General features: G+C 32.6%; 1 protein-coding gene and 1 long non-coding RNA gene across 4 annotated transcripts in view; one reads left to right on the top strand and one right to left on the bottom strand.

Moving 5' to 3' along the window:
• Nucleotides 1–5,908: 5,908 nt before the first annotated feature.
• Nucleotides 5,909–7,703, top strand: LOC120357066. Its single transcript, XR_005574256.1, has 2 exons — nt 5,909–6,847; nt 7,027–7,703. It is a non-coding gene; the product is annotated as an uncharacterized LOC120357066 (long non-coding RNA).
• Nucleotides 7,704–15,159: 7,456 nt separating this feature from the next.
• Nucleotides 15,160–21,207, bottom strand: part of LOC105204149 (general transcription factor IIH subunit 1) — a 32,411-nt gene continuing 26,363 nt past the window's right edge. For all 3 annotated transcript variants that reach the window (XM_026141377.2, XM_026141376.2, XM_039446468.1), the window contains exons 7-8: nt 17,849–18,024; nt 15,160–17,593 (exon numbers count right to left, since the gene is read on the bottom strand). In XM_026141377.2, the coding sequence (XP_025997162.1) occupies nt 17,471–17,593; nt 17,849–18,024 (299 nt within the window). In that variant the 3' untranslated portion in view covers nt 15,160–17,470. The remainder of the gene's footprint in view (nt 17,594–17,848; nt 18,025–21,207) is intronic.

Raw genomic sequence — 21,207 nt, 5'->3', positions numbered from 1 at the left:
CCAGTTGAATGTATTTGAAACATTTCATGTTTACTTTTTGCTGTGTGATGTCTATTTTTGTCGATCATACGCAATAATGCGCACAGTTGATGTTGGGGCTATTCGTAATATCGAGCACCGAGGCGATTCGCTAATACTGATTGTAGCGCCTATGGGTAACCCTAACCAGAGAGGAACCTGAGAGCGGTCATGCTTCGATTTTAGGTGCGACTTTATTTTGAGAGGGCCTCTGTGATTCACGAAAAGTGGACCTTGAACTACGTAGCCAAAGTCCATTTTCCACGTCGGTAATGTCCACGTTTTCGTGGTTCTCAGCAGCGCTATGTCGATATTACGGTTCTCCTCCGTGCTATGTGCAGGAGTGAGAGATGCGTTAGTTAGATAAAGACGGACAATCGGTCTCTGTCCGTCGTCTGTTTAGACCATCGGTACGAGAGAGAAAGCATCATGGTGGCAAACACGGAGCGAGCGGCGATGTTATCTCTACGGATACCTTCCTCTCCACTCCCCTCTCGCCCATCTCGTTTTCCGCGCTACGTTTTGGCCGTAAAATTCAGAGAGAGGATTTCGGACGATTTCTGGACAGGGACGTAGAGAGGCCAGAAAGCGCCCACTTTTTATACATGTCTTATATTTTGTTATAATGGCATATGCGTACAATTCTTACACAAAATAATTGTAATCATAATGAATCAAACAAGTTTATACATTATATATATATTTTTTTCCATTTAAAAAAACTTATACATTTTCCTTTAGGTATCCATTGCTTTAAAAATTCTTTTTCTGTGAATTGCTGTCTATTTAAGATAAAACTATGTAAAAATGTTTACATCTAGAAACGTAAGAATATCACGAATAATTTCACTTTGAACAAATTATTCATAAGTCTTACATTTTCACATATGTAAAAATATTTAATTTTATTTATATGATATACGCAGTAATTTTTTGGAAATGTTTTGTTAAGGCAAATGATAACAAATATATATAAACCCGTGTGATTTTTACAATTATTTTATGTAAAGTTGCACATTTTGATTTGAAAAAAAAAATTCATTGACTTCGTCGTCCAAGTGATGACGTATTTTGTCAATCTTTCCGTACGACGACAGGTGAAAAATCATCAGCTTTGATCACCGCGTGGTCTCTCCTTGTCAGTACCCGCAGTGTACAATATGTAATGTAATTAAAAAATTATTTTTATTATAATCATATGTATACACGCGCGCGCGCGCGCGCGTGTGTGTGTGTGTGTGTGTGTGTGTGTATGTGGCCAGAATCCATTGTCGTCTCTTCATAATTACGATACAGCAAGACAGAGAGTAAACGAAAAAGGATAGACGCTAACGTGTCTGAATTGGAAGCTCTATGCTTTTTTGTTTACTTTCCGTCACGCTACCGCGGCGACGGACAAGTGCTTTGACTCGCGAGCATTATACACGTACAAGTTTGCCAGGTTTTCGGCAAGCTTTTGTGTGTATAATGTTTGCGGTTGTTCCTGTAATTTAAAAATCTGAATTGTTATACTAATCTACTTAGAAAACAATAAAAAATTTATTTTAAAAATATAATATTTATTTTATTACGTTGTACTTTACATAAAATTATAGAATAAAAGATAGGATGTAAGGTGTAGGTTGTACATAAGCGTATAGAATAAAATAGAGTATAGAATACAGAATAGATATAAGTACAAATAGATATCTAAGTATAGAGCTAAAAGTGTTAGAAATAAAAATAAATAAATAAGTTCCTTTCTACATATATTTATTTTTTATTGTAACGTTTATTTTTACATAATTTTAATCTCTTTCTCTTCAAAAATGTTTCTTTTTTTCTTTTTAAAAGTAAAGTTACAATTCATCTTGAATTTGCGATTATAAATATGCATGTTTTTATTTATACTCGCTCATTATCATTAGTATACACATAGTATACACACCATTAGTATACGCACCTTGTATACAAAGTATAAAGCACATATTAACATGCAATAAAATATATATAGAAAATATTCTTTTACATTCATCTTTAAAAAAAAAATTCTTTGTGTCACACACAGCACACACACATACACACAAACACACGGCACGTGTATGATGCACAAATTGAAATTAATATAGTTACGATTTAATTGTAATAATATTCATTTAATTGTAATAATTTACATAATTCGTCATAAAACTGATATACACACATACGAATTAAATTATGTTTGCATCATACTCGTACATGAGAATCTTAGCAGCTTAAATAGCTGAGCCCCTTCACCACGTCAAGGTGATTTTCATGAAGGGGAAAAAATGGGAAGCAACATCAGCTAGAAATTAAATTTGTATTTTCTTTAAAATATAAAAATAGAGAAAAAAGACGTAAGAAGTTAGAAAGAGCGTACCCCTCTCTTGGTTTGTCAAATATAACCTATATATCTATTTTCAACGTAGAACGCATGTTTACAGAAATACGAATTTCTTTAAAATCATAAAATTCTACTTAATGTTGGTATTTTTGTTATTAAGCATGTTATAAAGATCGCAATCACAATTGAAATAATTGCATAAATCTAAGACTAGCAGATGTTATCACAGAGAAGATGTTACTATGTAAACTTCTTACTATGCAAACTTCTTTGAAATAACTGATATAATGATATCAGTTTTTTGTGTTTGTTTTTCTGAAATATTTTGTATATTTAATACACATGTGTATTAAAATATTTTTGTATCTTATTATTAAATACTGTGATTTGTAAAAATCACGGTATATAATATATGTATATACATAATACATACATATCAACATATTAACATATGTATGTACTTGTATGTATAATTTATTACCAACATAGAATGTATTTAATGTATTTCCTTTCATTCTTTTTTACTTTGCGTCTTGCATTACATCATTAGTAATAAGTAAATGTATGATTTTACAATTTCGTAGCATGATCACATTAATCTTTTATTTGTCCTGTGATAACATCTGCTAATCTAAGATTTATGCAATTATTTCAATTGTGATTGCGATCCTTATAACATGCTTAATAACAAAAATACCAACATTAAGTAGAATTTTATGATTTTAAAGAAATTCGTATTTCTGTAAACATGCGTTCTACGTTGAAAAGAGATATATAGGTTATATTTGACAAACCAAGAGAGGGGTACGCTCTTTCTAACTTCTTACGTCTTTTTTCTCTATTTTTATATTTTAAAGAAAATACAAATTTAATTTCTAGCTGATGTTGCTTCCCATTTTTTCCCCTTCATGAGAATCACCTTGATGTGGTGAAGGGGCTCAGCTATTTAAGCTGCTAAGATTCTCATGTACGAGTATGATGCAAACATAATTTAATTCGCATGTGTGTATATCAGTTTTATGACGAATTATGTAAATTATTACAATTAAATGAATATTATTACAATTAAATCGTAACTATATTAATTTCAATTTGTGCATCATACACGTGCCGTGTGTTTGTGTGTACGAGGTGTGTTCAAAAAGTATCGCGAATTTTGAATTTTCGCGGGTTACGTATATTCGAATTTCGATCTTTTTGTGGCGTTATGTTGGTACTCATGTCTCTCACTTATGCCGACAAGCTCGGCCATTTTGAATGTTCACTTAATTGTTGACAGCTGCTTTGCTTGCACGTGTTTTGGATCGTCTTCGATTTTTACCTATTCAAAAAAATGGATCAAAGAACCTGTATCAAATTTTGTGTGAAAAACGAAATTAAGTGCGCGGATGCATTCCGAATGTTGACTGTGGCATACGGAGAAGCTACCGTGGACCGAAGCAACGTTTATCGGTGGTACAAAATGTTCTCAGAAGGCCGAGAAGATGTGAACGACGAAGAGCGTGCCGGACGCCCGAGCACTTCAACAACAGACGAAAAAATTAATGAAGTGGAGAAAATGGTATTGGCAAATCGTCGAATCACCGTTAGAGAAGTTGCTGAGGACCTAAACATATCGACTGGCTCGTGCCATTCGATTTTTATCAATGATTTGGGTATGAGACGGGTCGCCGCGAAATTCGTACCAAACGCCCCTGCTCACACATCGTTGCTTGTGCGCGACTTTTTGGCCAAAAACAACACACTAATGATGCCGCAGCCACCGTATTCCCCAGATCTGGCCCCCTGTGACTTTTTCTTGTTCCCTAAACTGAAGAGGCCCATGAAAGGACGACGTTACGCTACGCTTGACGAGATAAAGACGGCATCGAAGGAGGAGCTGAACAAGATAAAAAAAAATGATTTTTTGAAGTGCTTCGAAGATTGGAAAAACCGTTGGCACAAGTGTATAATATCTCATGGGGATTACTTTGAAGGGGACAAAATAGATATTCATGAATAAATAAATAATTTTTGAAAAAACACAAAATTCGCGATACTTTTTGAACACACCTCGTATGTGTGTGTGCTGTGTGTGACACAAAGAATTTTTTTTTTAAAGATGAATGTAAAAGAATATTTTCTATATATATTTTATTGCATGTTAATATGTGCTTTATACTTTGTATACAAGGTGCGTATACTAATGGTGTGTATACTATGTGTATACTAATGATAATGAGCGAGTATAAATAAAAACATGCATATTTATAATCGCAAATTCAAGATGAATTGTAACTTTACTTTTAAAAAGAAAAAAAGAAACATTTGTGAAGAGAAAGAGATTAAAATTATGTAAAAATAAACGTTACAATAAAAAATAAATATATGTAGAAAGGAACTTATTTATTTATTTTTATTTCTAACACTTTTAGCTCTATACTTAGATATCTATTTGTACTTATATCTATTCTGTATTCTATACTCTATTTTATTCTATACGCTTATGTACAACCTACACCTTACATCCTATCTTTTATTCTATAATTTTATGTAAAGTACAACGTAATAAAATAAATATTATATTTTTAAAATAAATTTTTTATTGTTTTCTAAGTAGATTAGTATAACAATTCAGATTTTTAAATTACAGGAACAACCGCAAACATTATACACACAAAAGCTTGCCGAAAACCTGGCAAACTTGTACGTGTATAATGCTCGCGAGTCAAAGCACTTGTCCGTCGCCGCGGTAGCGTGACGGAAAGTAAACAAAAAAGCATAGAGCTTCCAATTCAGGCACGTTAGCGTCTATCCTTTTTCGTTTACTCTCTGTCTTGCTGTATCGTAATTATGAAGAGACGACAATGGATTCTGGCCACACACACACACACACACACACACACGCGCGCGCGCGCGCGCGCGCGCGCGTGTATACATATGATTATAATAAAAATAATTTTTTAATTACATTACATATTGTACACTGCGGGTACTGACAAGGAGAGACCACGCGGTGATCAAAGCTGATGATTTTTCACCTGTCGTCGTACGGAAAGATTGACAAAATACGTCATCACTTGGACGACGAAGTCAATGAATTTTTTTTTCAAATCAAAATGTGCAACTTTACATAAAATAATTGTAAAAATCACACGGGTTTATATATATTTGTTATCATTTGCCTTAAAAAAACATTTCCAAAAAATTACTGCGTATATCATATAAATAAAATTAAATATTTTTACATATGTGAAAATGTAAGACTTATGAATAATTTGTTCAAAGTGAAATTATTCGTGATATTCTTACGTTTCTAGATGTAAACATTTTTACATAGTTTTATCTTAAATAGACAGCAATTCACAGAAAAAGAATTTTTAAAGCAATGGATACCTAAAGGAAAATGTATAAGTTTTTTTAAATGGAAAAAAATATATATATAATGTATAAACTTGTTTGATTCATTATGATTACAATTATTTTGTGTAAGAATTGTACGCATATGCCATTATAACAAAATATAAGACATGTATAAAAAGTGGGCGCTTTCTGGCCTCTCTACGTCCCTGTCCAGAAATCGTCCGAAATCCTCTCTCTGAATTTTACGGCCAAAACGTAGCGCGGAAAACGAGATGGGCGAGAGGGGAGTGGAGAGGAAGGTATCCGTAGAGATAACATCGCCGCTCGCTCCGTGTTTGCCACCATGATGTTTTCTCTCTCGTACCGATGGTCTAAACAGACGACGGACAGAGACCGATTGTCCGTCTTTATCTAACTAACGCATCTCTCACTCCTGCACATAGCACGGAGGAGAACCGTAATATCGACATAGCGCTGCTGAGAACCACGAAAACGTGGACATTACCGACGTGGAAAATGGACTTTGGCTACGTAGTTCAAGGTCCACTTTTCGTGAATCACAGAGGCCCTCTCAAAATAAAGTCGCACCTAAAATCGAAGCATGACCGCTCTCAGGTTCCTCTCTGCCCTAACCTTGCGTTGACTGCGTTAAGCCCGTATCAGACTACGTATTGGAAATTGGGATTGCATTGAGATTGCATATTGGAGATTGGATTTCGACCAATCAGAATACAGAAAGTAAAGATTGAGATTACAGATTGGAAATAGAGCTCAGTCTATTTTCTCAATCTTTAATCGCAATGTTAGCCAATAACTTGGCGATTCTTTGATCATGTGATACAATGTGACAGCAAGAGACATGCAGAAGAAAGGTTAAGTGCGGATACATCAGAATATATAAATGGTTTAAGTATGGCAGATTATGGTTATTTCTTGAAATTTTGATGTGTTCAGCAAAACAGCTCCATTATTCTTTATTATGATTAATTTTTAAACTTAGATCCAGAAAAGAACCAATCATGTTAAGAATCACTGAGATCTTACTGAACTGAATTATTTTCTGAACGTAGTCATAGACTACGTTTACACGGCTTCTAACTTCGATTTAGTAACGTTAATGTTATAACTCCTACTTAAAGTGAGGTGCGTTTACACGTTCAAGGGCCTCGCACATGAAATGCATAACAGAGCATAAACATAGCATAAGGCCTCTGGACCAATGAGAATCTTACGTAAATCAATATGGCGACTTTATGCTAGATGCTCATTGGTCCATCGGTCTTATGTTGTGCTTATGTTATGTTATGCATTTCATGTGCGAGGTCCTTTAGGCTTATCTTCTCCCCACCAAGCTGAAGCAGCTTAAGAACTTTCGAGTCTTTGACTATATAAATATGGACTGCTAGGGGAGAGTTCCGGTAGCGCACATCCCGATAGCTCACCAACCAATCATCTTGACTTATCTAACCCAACCTACGGAAAATCTTTAGGCATCTGCCATTGTGAGTGCCTTGTGTGCTATCGGCACAGTATATACAGTAGCGACAGTAGCTGTCGGCTTCTTTGATGTCAATGGACCTCGATCACGTGACTGTCAGCCATTTTAAGGATTGTATAGGAGGGCTGAATTTAAACGAAAACAAGAGACGTTACAATATTTTGCAAACTACTTTTACAATTCAGATAAATCCTATATATGATTTTCAATATACAACTATATATACTAAAATAGATTTATTTTTTTAATGTCAATGTATTTCTGGAATAAATTAATAATATTATAACACAGTATGTAAAGTGTGATAATTGTAAGTTAACAATTTAATGGCAATCTCAGGCAACACAAGTTTAAAATCGAAATATAAGGCATCTTTAAAACATCATAACTTAAATAGTCTGTAAGATGTTTTATATCCCAATTTTAGATGTGTATACAAATTTATGCTATCTGGTATTAGAATAAGAATAGGGAAAATAATAAAATAACAATAAAAATTTATTTAATTATCATTAATACCCTAAAGTCTAAATAATTCCCACTTACGAAGTAATAAAAAATCCAATATTATATTTTTCACATTTTTTTGTATGAAATTATTTACAAATTGACTCTTGCAGTATATAGCAGCATTTTCATCGCAATAGATGATACGTATCTTGAAAGATTCTACGTATCTTGAAAGATTCCAAGATATTTGGTGTTATTATTGGTAAATTGATTTTAGAATTGATTCTAGGTGATCGAGTCACCTAGAAAGTTACTAGGGTTAAAGTTACTATAAAATCTCATTTATTAATAAATGAATTAGTACATTATTTATTGATATAACTAAAATAATACTTATATATTCGGAACTAGCAAACGACTAGCAAACGAATGGCACCTTCAAAATTGTTATATCTGTTAGTCCGACAGCTAGCAACGCGGAGGTGCCTCTCCTCTATAGATTACGTACAGTCCCTCTATTCCTAAGTCCGGTTATGGGAGCGTCGAGTATCGAGCGACAAGGACAATTTCATTGAGGCGATGTTCCGATATTTACTGCTAATACTATCTATAGTTAATGTTGCATATATAGAATATTGAAACATATATTTTATAAATTTTCAGTTATTATATGTTAAAAAATGTTATACGTCAAACATAACCTCCCTTATTTACAACGTAACCTTACTTATAGCGTTTTCCATTGGAATGCACGGAGTGCGTACTAGAAATTCGCCGAGTTCAAGCGACACTGTCCAAATGCGTTGAAAGTTCGAGTTTCTTGCACTTTCACTCGCGACTTGTTGGGGTCGCATAGTAGTATGCAATTTTGAAATTTCTGGAAACGTAGTTTGCAGTGAGTTGCTTATAAAAGTGAATCGTTTTCAAGATACACTAGCTGCCATACACTGCTTTATTAGAATATGTACATTTTGTTTCTTTTTGCACTTGCATTCATAACAAAATTATACCACTTATATAAGATTGTCAGGAGTTGCAATTAGTGGTGTGCAATTTTAAAAATATAAGACATTGTAATTTGAAAAATGGATTATTTAACTGTAATAATTATTTAATTATCTAATGGGAAACAGGTTAAAATGTAAAAAAAGTTGCGAATTTTCAGTTCTTACGTGCTCAAAGAATAAATGTGTAAGCCAAAGAAAGTTGAAATAAAATATTTTATTGTATATACATTTCATTGAAATAATTATTCCATTAAATTTCTTTTTTCTTCTAATTTTTTCAACAGAGCCTCTTGTTCTCCTCTATCTTCATTATAAGCATAGCGGAAGTAGACATGGTGTGCGCGAAATTCGCAAACCACGCCCCTTTTTCGCATCGAGAGTCCGTAAGTTTCCAGGTCTGCCAACTACGAAAAACTAAATGTTTGATGATATCAAGTTACTACAACTGTTTTGATTGTATCTTTGTCATACCCTGCTATATGTTTGTTGTGTCCTTTTCTCTGATACCTGATACATATCATTATGTCTCTGAAAGAGTACCTAATAATATATTCCTCTGATGAATTAATTTATATTAGTAAAATTGTTAAAAAATGATTTATAAATTTTAATGGTAACTACTTTTCTCAAGAAAATTATGTAATACACAAAATAATTACACTTATTAAAGAAAATACCGAATACTATCAATGCATTCTTGATGAAATATTATAATTATTGTTTGGTACAAACTCGTACTTATATACAAGTAGAAAAATAAATAAAAAATATGTTCAAAAAAATGATAGATTAATGTTAATGTTACGGCTGAAGAAGGTCAAGTAAGACCAAAACGTTCCGTACTCGCAATCTTTTTAGATTTTAATAAATTAATTTATAATTTAACAACCGTCTTGCTCGTTTACGGCCTATAATTAATCTGTGATTTATAACACGAGCGCGAAACCATTGGTTTAAATATATCAGAGTTTCTTTCATATAAATAAAAGTCGTTTATTATTATCCTTTATTATATTAGTTTTTTTCTTTTAATATTATCTTACGTTTATATACTTTATTATTATCTTACATATTGTAGTTGTCGTTAAATAAAATTGACCAGAAATAATCAATTACAATTGGTACTGAACTGGTCACAAACAGGAGATTTTGAAATCAGCTCTTAGAAATTGTAATAATATTACGATATTCTTTGATTACTATGCAAAAGTTTATTTATAAAAGCCCGCAGTGCTAGAAATGGCTAGAAATTAGTCCGAGTACTCGGATCGAAAAGATTATAACCAATCAATGTTTAGCTTTTACGGAAAAGTGACAAGCTAATTGATCACACAGTTCTCAGCCCGAAAAGTTGCACCGAGTTTTAGCATCGTGGAGATGAGTCTTAACATTTTCTTTTCAAAATTATCGACATCTTCCATACGTTTTTTACGTTTGTCGAATCTAATGTACATTTTATTATAATTATACGATAAGTGCAATCGTACGACATTCACGCACGTATACGATAAAAAGAGACCGATAGAGTACTAAATGACGTGCGTGCAACCACATTCAGTTGTAGCAACTTTACGGAGTTAAACAAGGTTGGTACACGTGGGGATATACGGTCAAAAAATAAGTGAGAGGGCAAAGAATTAGAGAGAGAGACGCTTGCAAACTGCGCACACCATGTCTACTTCCACCATGATTATAAGCCTCATTTACATTTTGTTCCTCCGTATCTAACCATCCGACGCAGCCATATTGCACTAAACTGACACCGTCTCTCGGAGCTCGTGCCGAAATCTCGCACTAGTGCAAAAACTTGACACTAGACTTCCCAATGAAACAGCACGTACCGTCTTAGCGCGTGAAACGCCCAATGAAACACGTTACCCGCGGCGAGTGCGCACTCAGTGCGCACTAGTTCTTCCAATGAAAAACGCTATTATTTATCCAAGAATCTGCAAGTCCAGATTTCAAGAAGCTGCGCAATAACCTTCTGCGCATGTAACTGCACCTTAAAACCAGTGTGAAATACTGGCTTGTTTTCTGTTCCTGCACTAGACTACATTAGAACGTTCCTTCATGCTTTCACTTAAGCCTGCCGCAGACGATACGTTTTTTCTTACTGGATTTCTAATTGGATTTTCTTACTTGCTACCGTACGGGCAATGGTACTGGCAGTGCTATTGGCCATGGCTTCACCATAGACATAGGATCTATAGACCGAGCATTCGAGGAGTGGGGACGTGAAAAACTAGAAAGAGATAGCAAGCTTTGGACCACTATTCTGTCTTTGTTTAATGATGCGCGTGGGGAATCACTTGTTTTTTTTTTTAATATTTTGACGTCTACAAACGTAATAAAGAAACTGATAAATTTAACATTAATAAAACTAAGAATAAATGATTTATTTACTGAAAAGAAACATGCTTTTAATCAAGCTCCATTGATGGATCATAGAAATCAATTGATTTGTATTCTCTTAGAAAAGTTTTTCACTCTTTGTATACATCATTATGCTGCTTCTAAGAATAACAAAATTAGACAAATAAGATCTAAATTCACAAAACTCATTTTATTTAAAAATCAATAACATATATTATATATATAGATATATATAAAGATCAGCAGAGTTAATTTTTTTATTACTATTATGCCAGGTGCTTTAAATGTTTATTCAATACTTTATTGTTTAAATTTTAATACACAATTTTACATTATATATAATTTTATATTTTGGCACTTTTTCCAATGCTTTTCAATTCCCTTTCATTCTTTTTTCACATTCACTTACATTTCCCTTTTCTTTTTCACTAACCTTACCGAGAGTTTCGTTACCTTTACTGTACCCCCACGCGCGTCATTAGACAAAGACAAAATAGTGGTCCAAAGCAGGCTATCTCTTTCTAGTTTTTCACGCGAGAACTTTACCCCCACTCCTCGAATGCTCGGTCTATAGATCCTATGTCTATGGGCTTCACACGGTGCGAGTTTTCGTACGGGCTAAGCAACTGAAATTTGTTTCATAGAAGCGGCACGCTTAAATATGGATGAGATAGATGAGATGGATGAAATTATTGCAACAGTTGTACATTGTCGTAAAATTGCATTATTTTTAATTATTGAAAAATTGCGACAACGAAATAAATATCGCCGACGTTTATGGAATCGACAGTCAATACATTCTTTAATGCTTCACTTTTACTGTGTTTATTATGATAATTTGGTGTGTTTATCGCATATAAACATGGTTCTTATTAGTAGGCCTCTATTAAACATAAAATACTTTCTTTGGACTATTTTGAAGTCTTTTCATTTCTGCACGGTGTTATGTTTGCGAAGTGAATTCACGTTTGAACTTTGACAACACTTCGACAGTATAACCTGGTATAACCCAGTATAACCTATAAGACTGCGTCCTGATTGGCTTTCACAATAAACCAGTACAGAATCACATAAGAAAAATAGGACATGATCTATTACGAAAATCCAATACGTGAGCCAGTAGCGTAGCCCGTAAGCTACCCATTTCCAGTACGGGAGCACATAAGACTGCCAGTATAGGAGCACGTAAGCAATCTCGTAAGAAAAAACGTATCGTCTGCGGCAGGCTTTACTTTCAAATATATATCTATTTCATTTTAAGTGCACACTAATTCAGGGAGTTCAGGAACAGAATCAGTTTGTTTTCTGTTCCTGAACTCCCTGAATTAGTGTGCACTTAAAATGAAATAGATATATATTTAAAAGTTAGTGAAAGCAAGAAGGAACGTTCCAGTGCAGGAATAGAAAACAAGCCTAACGTATCACTTTTATGACGTATTTTACACGTCATAAAAGTGTGATACATTCCGTTTGTTTTCTGTTCCTGAACTCCCTAAATTAATGTGCACTTAAAATGAAATAGATATATATTTGATAGTTAGCGAAAGCAAGAAAGAACGTTCCAGTGCAGTCTAATGCAGTGGGTCGATCATGAAACTTTTTCCCTAAGGCGGAAACGTGAAAAGTGAAAATCTTTACCATTGAAGTTAATGGAGAAATTTTTCACTTTTTACGTTTCCGCCTTAAGGCGCAAGTTCACGCAGCGAGTAAAAGCTGGCGTTTTACCCCCTCTCCATCAATTTAGCGAATCCAGCAAATAAACGCTCAAAGTTCGACACAGTCCAACTTTTAGCGACTAAACGCTGGCGTTTATCCCTTCTCCACCAATTTTCATCAATTTGGCAAATTCAGAGGATAAACGCTCAAAGTTCGACACAGTCCAACTTTTAGCAAAACGACGCTAAAATTTAAATATTACATTCCAAATTAATTACCTTCCAAAAGTGAATATATAAAAAAAAAATTATGACTAAGGCCCAGTTTCACAACTTTGGGTTTAACCCGAGCTTAGTTGAACTACCGTCAAGTTTAACGCCACGGTTAAACTTCTATCGCGTTTCACAACCAGATTTTAACTCTAGGTTACGTAAACCTATAATCTATGCGAAGAAACTTCAACAGACTTATCTTTCTTCTAGAACAAGTAGTGTGATTGGTTGTTACCGAAGAGTAGGGAATGAGATATTACAGGTTCTATACACCAAGGTAAAAAATAATGAACAAATTTAAAAGTTTTAAGGTTTTCTTCTTACATGTTTCCAAATCAGTTTGAACTAAACAATTAAATTCAATTGTTACTGTAAAAATTTACACTTTATTAAGTACATTAAACATTGGAACACTAATTAGAAAAAAATTTCTCATAAAATAAAGAACAACAGATTAGAATAAAAGACAAAATTGAGTTTTGAAAAAAATAAATAAATCTAAAAGACAGCCACTCGAAATAAAAAAAAATTGTTCTTTGGAAAAACACATATATGGTCATCGTAATTATAGTATGTAATCTATAAGTACTAATTTAATAATATTACAAAACTATTTTTACTGTTCTGTTTTATGAGAAATTTCTTCTTTGATTTCTCTTAAGACTGCGGTAACAGATTCCTTGGTTAAGCGAAATCGAGCATAAAAATCAATGTCATCAAATTCTTCAAAATATGACGGTCGTCTTCTAATTATTCTCGGGCGTCGATTTATTATTTGCACAAAATCTTCATCGTCAGATGACGATAACATATATTCCAGAGCCATATCTTGCAACATAACCTTTTTACAATTCCGTGGAGATATCAGCCATGAAGTACAATTTTCGAAAGATTACTGAAAGCAGTGGCGCTGCAGTATTAAACCTCGGTTATCTACCTTAAACGCCCGAATTTCGCCGTTCAACTTTAACCGCAGTTTAACAACGTTAACCGAGGTTTAAGACAGTTGTGGGACACAATATTTACCGTAAACCAAGTTTAAAGGTTTAAACTCCGGTTAAACTAAGTTGTGAAACTGGCCCTAAAAGGTTAAATCAACCGACATCATCTGAAAATACAAACGAAGTTAATATATATTATATACATATAGTAAGCATACTTTTAGGCTAGGTTGCTTTTTGTTTTTAATTTATTTATGTTAGATAGCTTTATTTGTTATATTGTGTTAATAACTGTGTTTTTTATATTGTAGGAAATTCTGTTACATTTCTGTTAAACCCTCATATACTTGTGGTGTGTGCAAAACAATTGTTTGTACCATACAAGAAAGTGAAGAAATATATCGGCACTTTTGTATGGAGGGATATAATGAATGTTACATAGATAAAAATTCATATTATTTTTATCCTAAAAGCGGTAAATACATTAGTAACAATTTCGGCCCGATGTAAAAAAGAAACTGTGCTCATTACGATTTACAAAAATCGGAGCTATCCAAAACTTTCTTTTTAATATCTATTTCTTTTTCTTTTTTTAACAAATACATTGCAGAAATTGCAGCAGCTATACGTCGTCTTCTAATTTCAGCTATAACCGCCACTGTGTGTTTATAATATTTTACATACTCGACATATTGATTATAATATTTCAACTCCATTTTTGCGGTTATATCAGATTATGTACTTAGCAATTGCCGCTTTTAACGCTGCTTTGCGTTGCGGTAGAGTTGGGTGGAGTAAGGGTAAAACGCCAGTTTTTATTCGCTACATGAAAAGGATAGATGCGATAGCGTTTAGCTTTTTAACGCTGCTTTGCGTTGCGATTGAGTGGGGGTAAAACGCCAGCTTTTACTCGCTGCGTGAAATTGCACCTTTAAGGAAAAAGTTTCATGATCGACCCCCAGGAATAGAAAACAAGCCTATTTTCAAGACGAAGAGCAACTCAACGTCATTTCCGATAAGAAAAACGCCAAAGTGTATGTACATTTTACACGATAGTTTACGAAGTGTAAGCAAGAAGAACAAACCTATTGTTTATAGAATGAGTTTGTGTTATCCGGGTTACTTCTCAAATAAATGTACATACAAACTTAATTATTAAATAGCATCTTTTAATTACTACACAAAATAATTATTTCGAATAGTACTTTTTATAAATATCTTGGACAAAGGAAGGATACAAAAAGAGAAAATCGAGATATAATATTTGAAAATTTGTCATCACAATAACATTTATTATAATTATAATGTAAGAATATACTTATAATTATTACCACGCATCTAAGTAATAATTATAATAGCATAATGCGCGAGTATGCACGTTCTCGATCGAGATAGGTATTTTATATTCTTACAACTGCCAAAATTTTATTGCTATAGTAATGACCGAGGGGCAGCTTACAAAAAATTCACAAATCACCTTACTCGGTTAGCACGAGAGAAAAATAGGATTCAACAATTAAGACACTTAGTTGAGTATATCGCAGATATCGTAAAGTATACCAATGTCACTGTGTTCTCAGTACAATAATATAGTAGGAAATCTGTAATGATGCCGAGATATATCTAGAAATTAAAGTTTAAGCATATTGATTCGATCATAATTGTGCAAAAAATGTTTTAATCTTGGTTTCGAAAATAAAGATTGAAAAATATTTAAGGAAGTTCTTCACACACATGCATGCAATGTATGTAAGGAGCATGAACTCCTATCCAAATATACTTATTAACCAACTGTGTTTATTATTGACATTGTTATTCGTATAAACTTTTAAATAAAAACAAATGTTTCGACCATTTTACTTAGTCATGCTCAGTGTTATTTTCTCTTACATTAAATTTTGAAAAACAACAAACACAGTCTACCTGAATATTATTAAAATGCTCTGATGCACCAATAAGTTGAAGAGTGCCTGAATTGTGCATGTCTTTATATTACCGTCCAAAGTTATCAGTTTCTTCGCGTTACATTTCCCATCATTTTCCGCTTACAGTTCGCTACAAGTTTTTTTCTACTAGTATGTGAATGACAATGTCAATAATAAACAGTTTGTTAGCAAGTACATCCAGCTAATCGTTTTTGCTCTTTAATATATTGTGTGTTTATAAGCTAAAAGCCTTGGGTATATAATATTGAAGTTTTTCAGTTGGAAAAAAGTGAAGTTATGTAATTTTTTAATTCATATTGTTGCTCCCGTGTTGAGCTGGTTCTAAAGATTAGGCCGCGATGAAATAATTGTAAAATGATCTGATGATGCACTGCTATTTTCTTCATTTTATTAGTTGTCAACGTACAGTGACATATTCTGTTGTATTTAGTGAATTTAAAATTTTACTTGCGTATATCTTTATCTACAGGAGCGCGAGAATAAGAGTGATGTGCAAAATCGACAACGCGTGATGGATACAATATATGGAGTTTTTGACGTTATCATCTCCAAAATAATAATGAACAAAATTATTTAAAAACAATTATTTAAAAATATTTTTTATAACATTAGTAAACATTGATGTGAAAAAAATGGAAAGATTCTTTTACAATGATTTAAATGTAGTAACTTACAAGAAAATGGTACAGTAAAATTTCAATTTTTCCTAATTCCAAAATGTTTTCCTTAAAAAATTTTATTCTTATGAATATAATTTTTCGAAGTTCTTATAATTTTGTTTCTGAGAAATTAAACTACTAAAAACTCTTCTTTCCGTAAGATGATATTTCAGAAAGTTATTAAAGAAATTCATATGATCAATAAATTTAAAAAAATTCAGGAATATTTACATATTAATTATAAATTTATTCCCCAAATTTGATCAAGTTCTTGCATTATATATGAAAAGACTAAAGAACCTCCTTAAATAGTAACAAATAATTGTTATTTTGGAATCAACAGACTAATGCAGTCGATATGAATTGTAATCATGAAAAAATTATCAAAGCAAAAATATAATATATATTGATAAACTTGACTATGCAGTGGCGGTATCACAGTTACTTTGATATCGTACAATATTTGCAGTCGCCCGTCTCTCTCACAAATCGTAATTTGAACTAAAATAGTTGCATTATAGATGATATATGACTATATGCAACTACATCACATTCTTGCATAAATATTTGCAAACACATTGTATTTTCCAGAATGTAGGAAGATCTTTTTAGAATCCGTGCGTTTTAAACGTATACGCATTTAAATGTATAATCCACTGGATGTAAATAAATAAGCAGTAAATCACTTTTTTTTAAACAAAACTAATTGCAAGTTAACATATCATTGGTTGTGATTGGATTTGAACGAGTTTGAAAAAAATTTGAAGTTATTAAATTAAAATTTAAACGCAAAATAAATAAACAATATGGTAGCACCGAGACGCATGGAACCGGCGTGGCTTTGGTTTTTTTCTCTTGTAAAGTACATCGACATTAATATCTAATTACGGTAACATTAAGAAATGCAATATATGACCAATATTGCTTATTTATGTTTATTGTTTTACGAAATTTTAATGAAGGGCTACCTCATTTGCAGTTTTCGTTGTTGCCACACCGCGAACTTCCTGTAGGCGGTGGTTAACAATTGATTGAGATGACTCGTCAAGTGTTGACTGATCGCGGAGAATTCTCTTTGCACACGATCCTGAAGTAATGGGATTTGTATATTATAAAATAATGAATGTTGTATAAAACACTTGTATCAAATTACACATTGAAGATTGAGGATGGCAAATTAGAGATAAAAATTTAACTAATCCAAATGAAACCAATTAAAAATAAAATTATCTGATTAATAAAATTTTAATCTTCAATTTGCAATTCTCAATTCCCAATTGTAGTCGGAAACAGGCTTAAATAAATATACGTCACTTGTTCAAGTACAAAAATATATACTTACTTCAAAGGGTTTTAGTTTAGCGGAATGAAATCTATGTAGAGCTTCATGCATTCTAATTGCTTTTTCTTCAAGTTGTGGTGTTGTTGGCGGAAAACTTCGCCAAAAGTGCCTCAACAGCTCGCATGCACACACATATACGTTACATAATTCCTTTTCTAAATCCTTCGGTATTAACTCTATAATATAAATTGAATAGTTATTTATCTGTACTTGTCTTATATGTATTTAAATTCTTATTTCTATTTGTCATTGATTAAAGTCCTCCAGTCTTTCCAGGTAATATAAGAATGTGATCAAATTTTTTGACTGTATAGTTTTCTTTAAGGCTCCTGAGTACTCGCCGCGACCATATTGAAGTCGTGACATCAGAAGCGAGAAATTGCGTGAAATGACACGTAATTTTGTCCGACATGCCATTTGTAAATAAAGCCAATTTGGATAAAACAGACTAAGCAGATGACTTTAAAACACTTCTAAATATCGGTCACGACTATCCTTTTTCCGCCTAACAGTCAGTAAATAGTTGTAAAAAGCATGTAAAGTAAAGCAATTGAAACAGGAAAACACATGGGCACGTAATTTTATCCGACGTGCCATTTCTAAATAATGCCAATTTGGATAAAACAGACTAATCAGATGGCTTTAAAACACTTCTAAATATCGGTCACAACTATCTTTTTTTTGCCTAGCAGTCAGTAAATAGTCGTAAACAGCATGTAAAGTGACTTCTATTCAGACAGGAAAACACGGATAACTATTGAAAGGAGTGAAAAATGTACTTTTATACATAAAATTCAAAGAAACTTTACTCGGGGTCCATTTTTATGAATTTGGTAAATACGAGACAAGTCATATTTTCACAATGAAACACATAATAACAAAATGACATGCACGATAACATTTCATTGTCAATCTGTCACGTTTCAAGTGTATTAGTTCTAATTTTGTCCGCGACGGAATGTCGCTACCGTTAATGCGGAGTTCTCGGTTGAGGAGTCAGGAGCTTTAAACAATCTTCTAAAATAGTATTGAGTTTTACGGGAAGAAAAGTTTTAAATAATTAAAATTTAATTAATTTAATAATAAATTAAATAGCAAACTAAATACAAGAATTACATGTACATTCCATTTTTTCTTGTACATGAAGTACATGTACAAGAAAAAATGGAATCTTTAAGGAACATTTTCAAATTAAAAAAATAAAGTTTTATCATATCGTCATTTAAGTAAGTTGTATCATTTTCGTATAAGTTGCATCATTATTTTCGTATAAATTGTTAGCACATTTTAATAATTATGATAAAAAATTCTTTTTACACTTCTTCATATCAATATTTATCAATATTTATAAATGGAACGTTCGTGCATAATTCCGCACGAAGAATCGCGTGCGAGTCGTATATATGACGATCGTTGATGCGTCTGACGTGTCTATCTCATCTGGCGCGCGGTTGCTAAATGTGTACACATTCGCGCATACACACAACTCACACATAGCTCAAAAAATATTTTTAAATAATAAAATTTTTATTGATTGTTTATTAGTTATTATTTTGAAGATGGCAATATCAAAAGACTGTTAAAAATCATGTATAAATGTCACGTGACTTCCTTTATTTTTTTAAGCTGAAGTAGAAAGAAGTCTGAGAGCAGTTACACCGTCAAAAATGAACGTTGATGACGCTAGTATAACGATCTCACGAAAAAGGTCGGGATGGCAATTCTTAAATTTTTCTCTGACTGGAGAATCTTTTTACAAAATAAAAGACTAACAAGTATTATATTCTCTTACACTGTGTACAGTATATACAGCATAAGATCTTATGGCGATTTCAGAAATATTGTTAGAATGTAGAAATGCGATTTCTGAGTATAAAAGTTTCATTTTAATAACGTTGCAAAATTTTTAACACAATGTGAAAATAACTGATTATAAGATTTTTATATTTATGTATGCAAAATTTTTTTATTTATCAAGTTATGCACTTAATTTTGTAGTAGTTTTATATTGTATTTAAAACACGAGTTTAAAGCATTATAATCACGGCGAGCTATTTTTGAAAAGGCTCGTTAAGCATCCGCAGTTAAGGCTCCTGAGTACTCGCCGCAGCCATATTGAAGTCGTGACGTCAGAAGCGAGAAATTGCGTGAAATGACACGTAATTTTGTCAAACATGCCATTTGTAAATAAAGCCAATTTGGATAAAACAGACTAATCAGATGGCTTTAAAACACTTCTAAATATCGGTCACGACTATCCTTTTTTCGCCTAGCAATCAGTAAATAATTATAAAAAGCACGTAAAGTAATGCCTATTCAGACAGAAAAACACACGGATAGCTACTGAAAGAAGTGAAAAATGTACTTTTATGTATAAAATTCAATAAAACTTTACTCGCGGTCCATTTTTACGAATTTGGTAAATACGAGACAAGTCATATTTTCACAGTAAAACACATAATAACAAAATGACATGCACGATTTCATCGTCAATCTGTCACGTTTCACGTGTATTAATTCTAATTTTGTCCGCGGAATGTCGCTACCGTCAATGCGGAGATCTCGGCTGAGGAGTCAGGAGCCTTAAATAAATTTTTCAAACCAAAATAAAACTTATAATTTTATATTCATGAAGTTTTAATATTACATTTGTAAATGTAATATTACAACTTTGTGAGTATAAAATTATGTAATTTTAAATTACTCTAAAAATTACAATATTATTTAAATGAAAAACAATCTGTTGAATATATACCCCAGCTGATAAAAACTTTTTTCATAATTTTTCCATAAAATTTCTCATAATTTCTTATATCAACAATTTGTAAATAATTTATATGAAACAAATTATAAAAAATTCTTCAGATATTTTAATATTTTCTTACATTTCTTCCTCAAAACATGAAATATAATCAATATCCAAAATAAAATATGAAATCTTATAATATCTCACTAGGAAGACCTCCCAACTACTAGTCGCCGATCCCGACAAGTAAAGCTGGGTATACACTAGCGAACAAACATCGAACGAATAGCTGAGAATGTACTTATACACATTTATATCGCGCCTAAATTCTCTTTCATGTATCACCTCATGAGCAAATCGAGCCGAGCGCGAATCGAACGTTCTATTTGCATTTAATTTAACGTGATATCTGTTAAATAATAACAACAAACATTCAAATTTGCTGTTCGTTCAGTGTTCGTACGCTAAGTACACAGCTTAATATATCATTGGAAAGCACGCACCGAGATAATCACAGATATAGCGTTGCTTCCCGAACGAATGTCGATACAGTATTTGCCATATAAGATGTAACAGAAAGGTTGAAACTGAATTATTTCAAGAAAATGAGTTT

This window comes from Solenopsis invicta, chromosome 3, assembly GCF_016802725.1.
Source record: "Solenopsis invicta isolate M01_SB chromosome 3, UNIL_Sinv_3.0, whole genome shotgun sequence".
NCBI lineage: Eukaryota > Metazoa > Arthropoda > Insecta > Hymenoptera > Formicidae > Solenopsis > Solenopsis invicta.
This window is presented reverse-complemented; position numbering and strand designations above follow the sequence as displayed.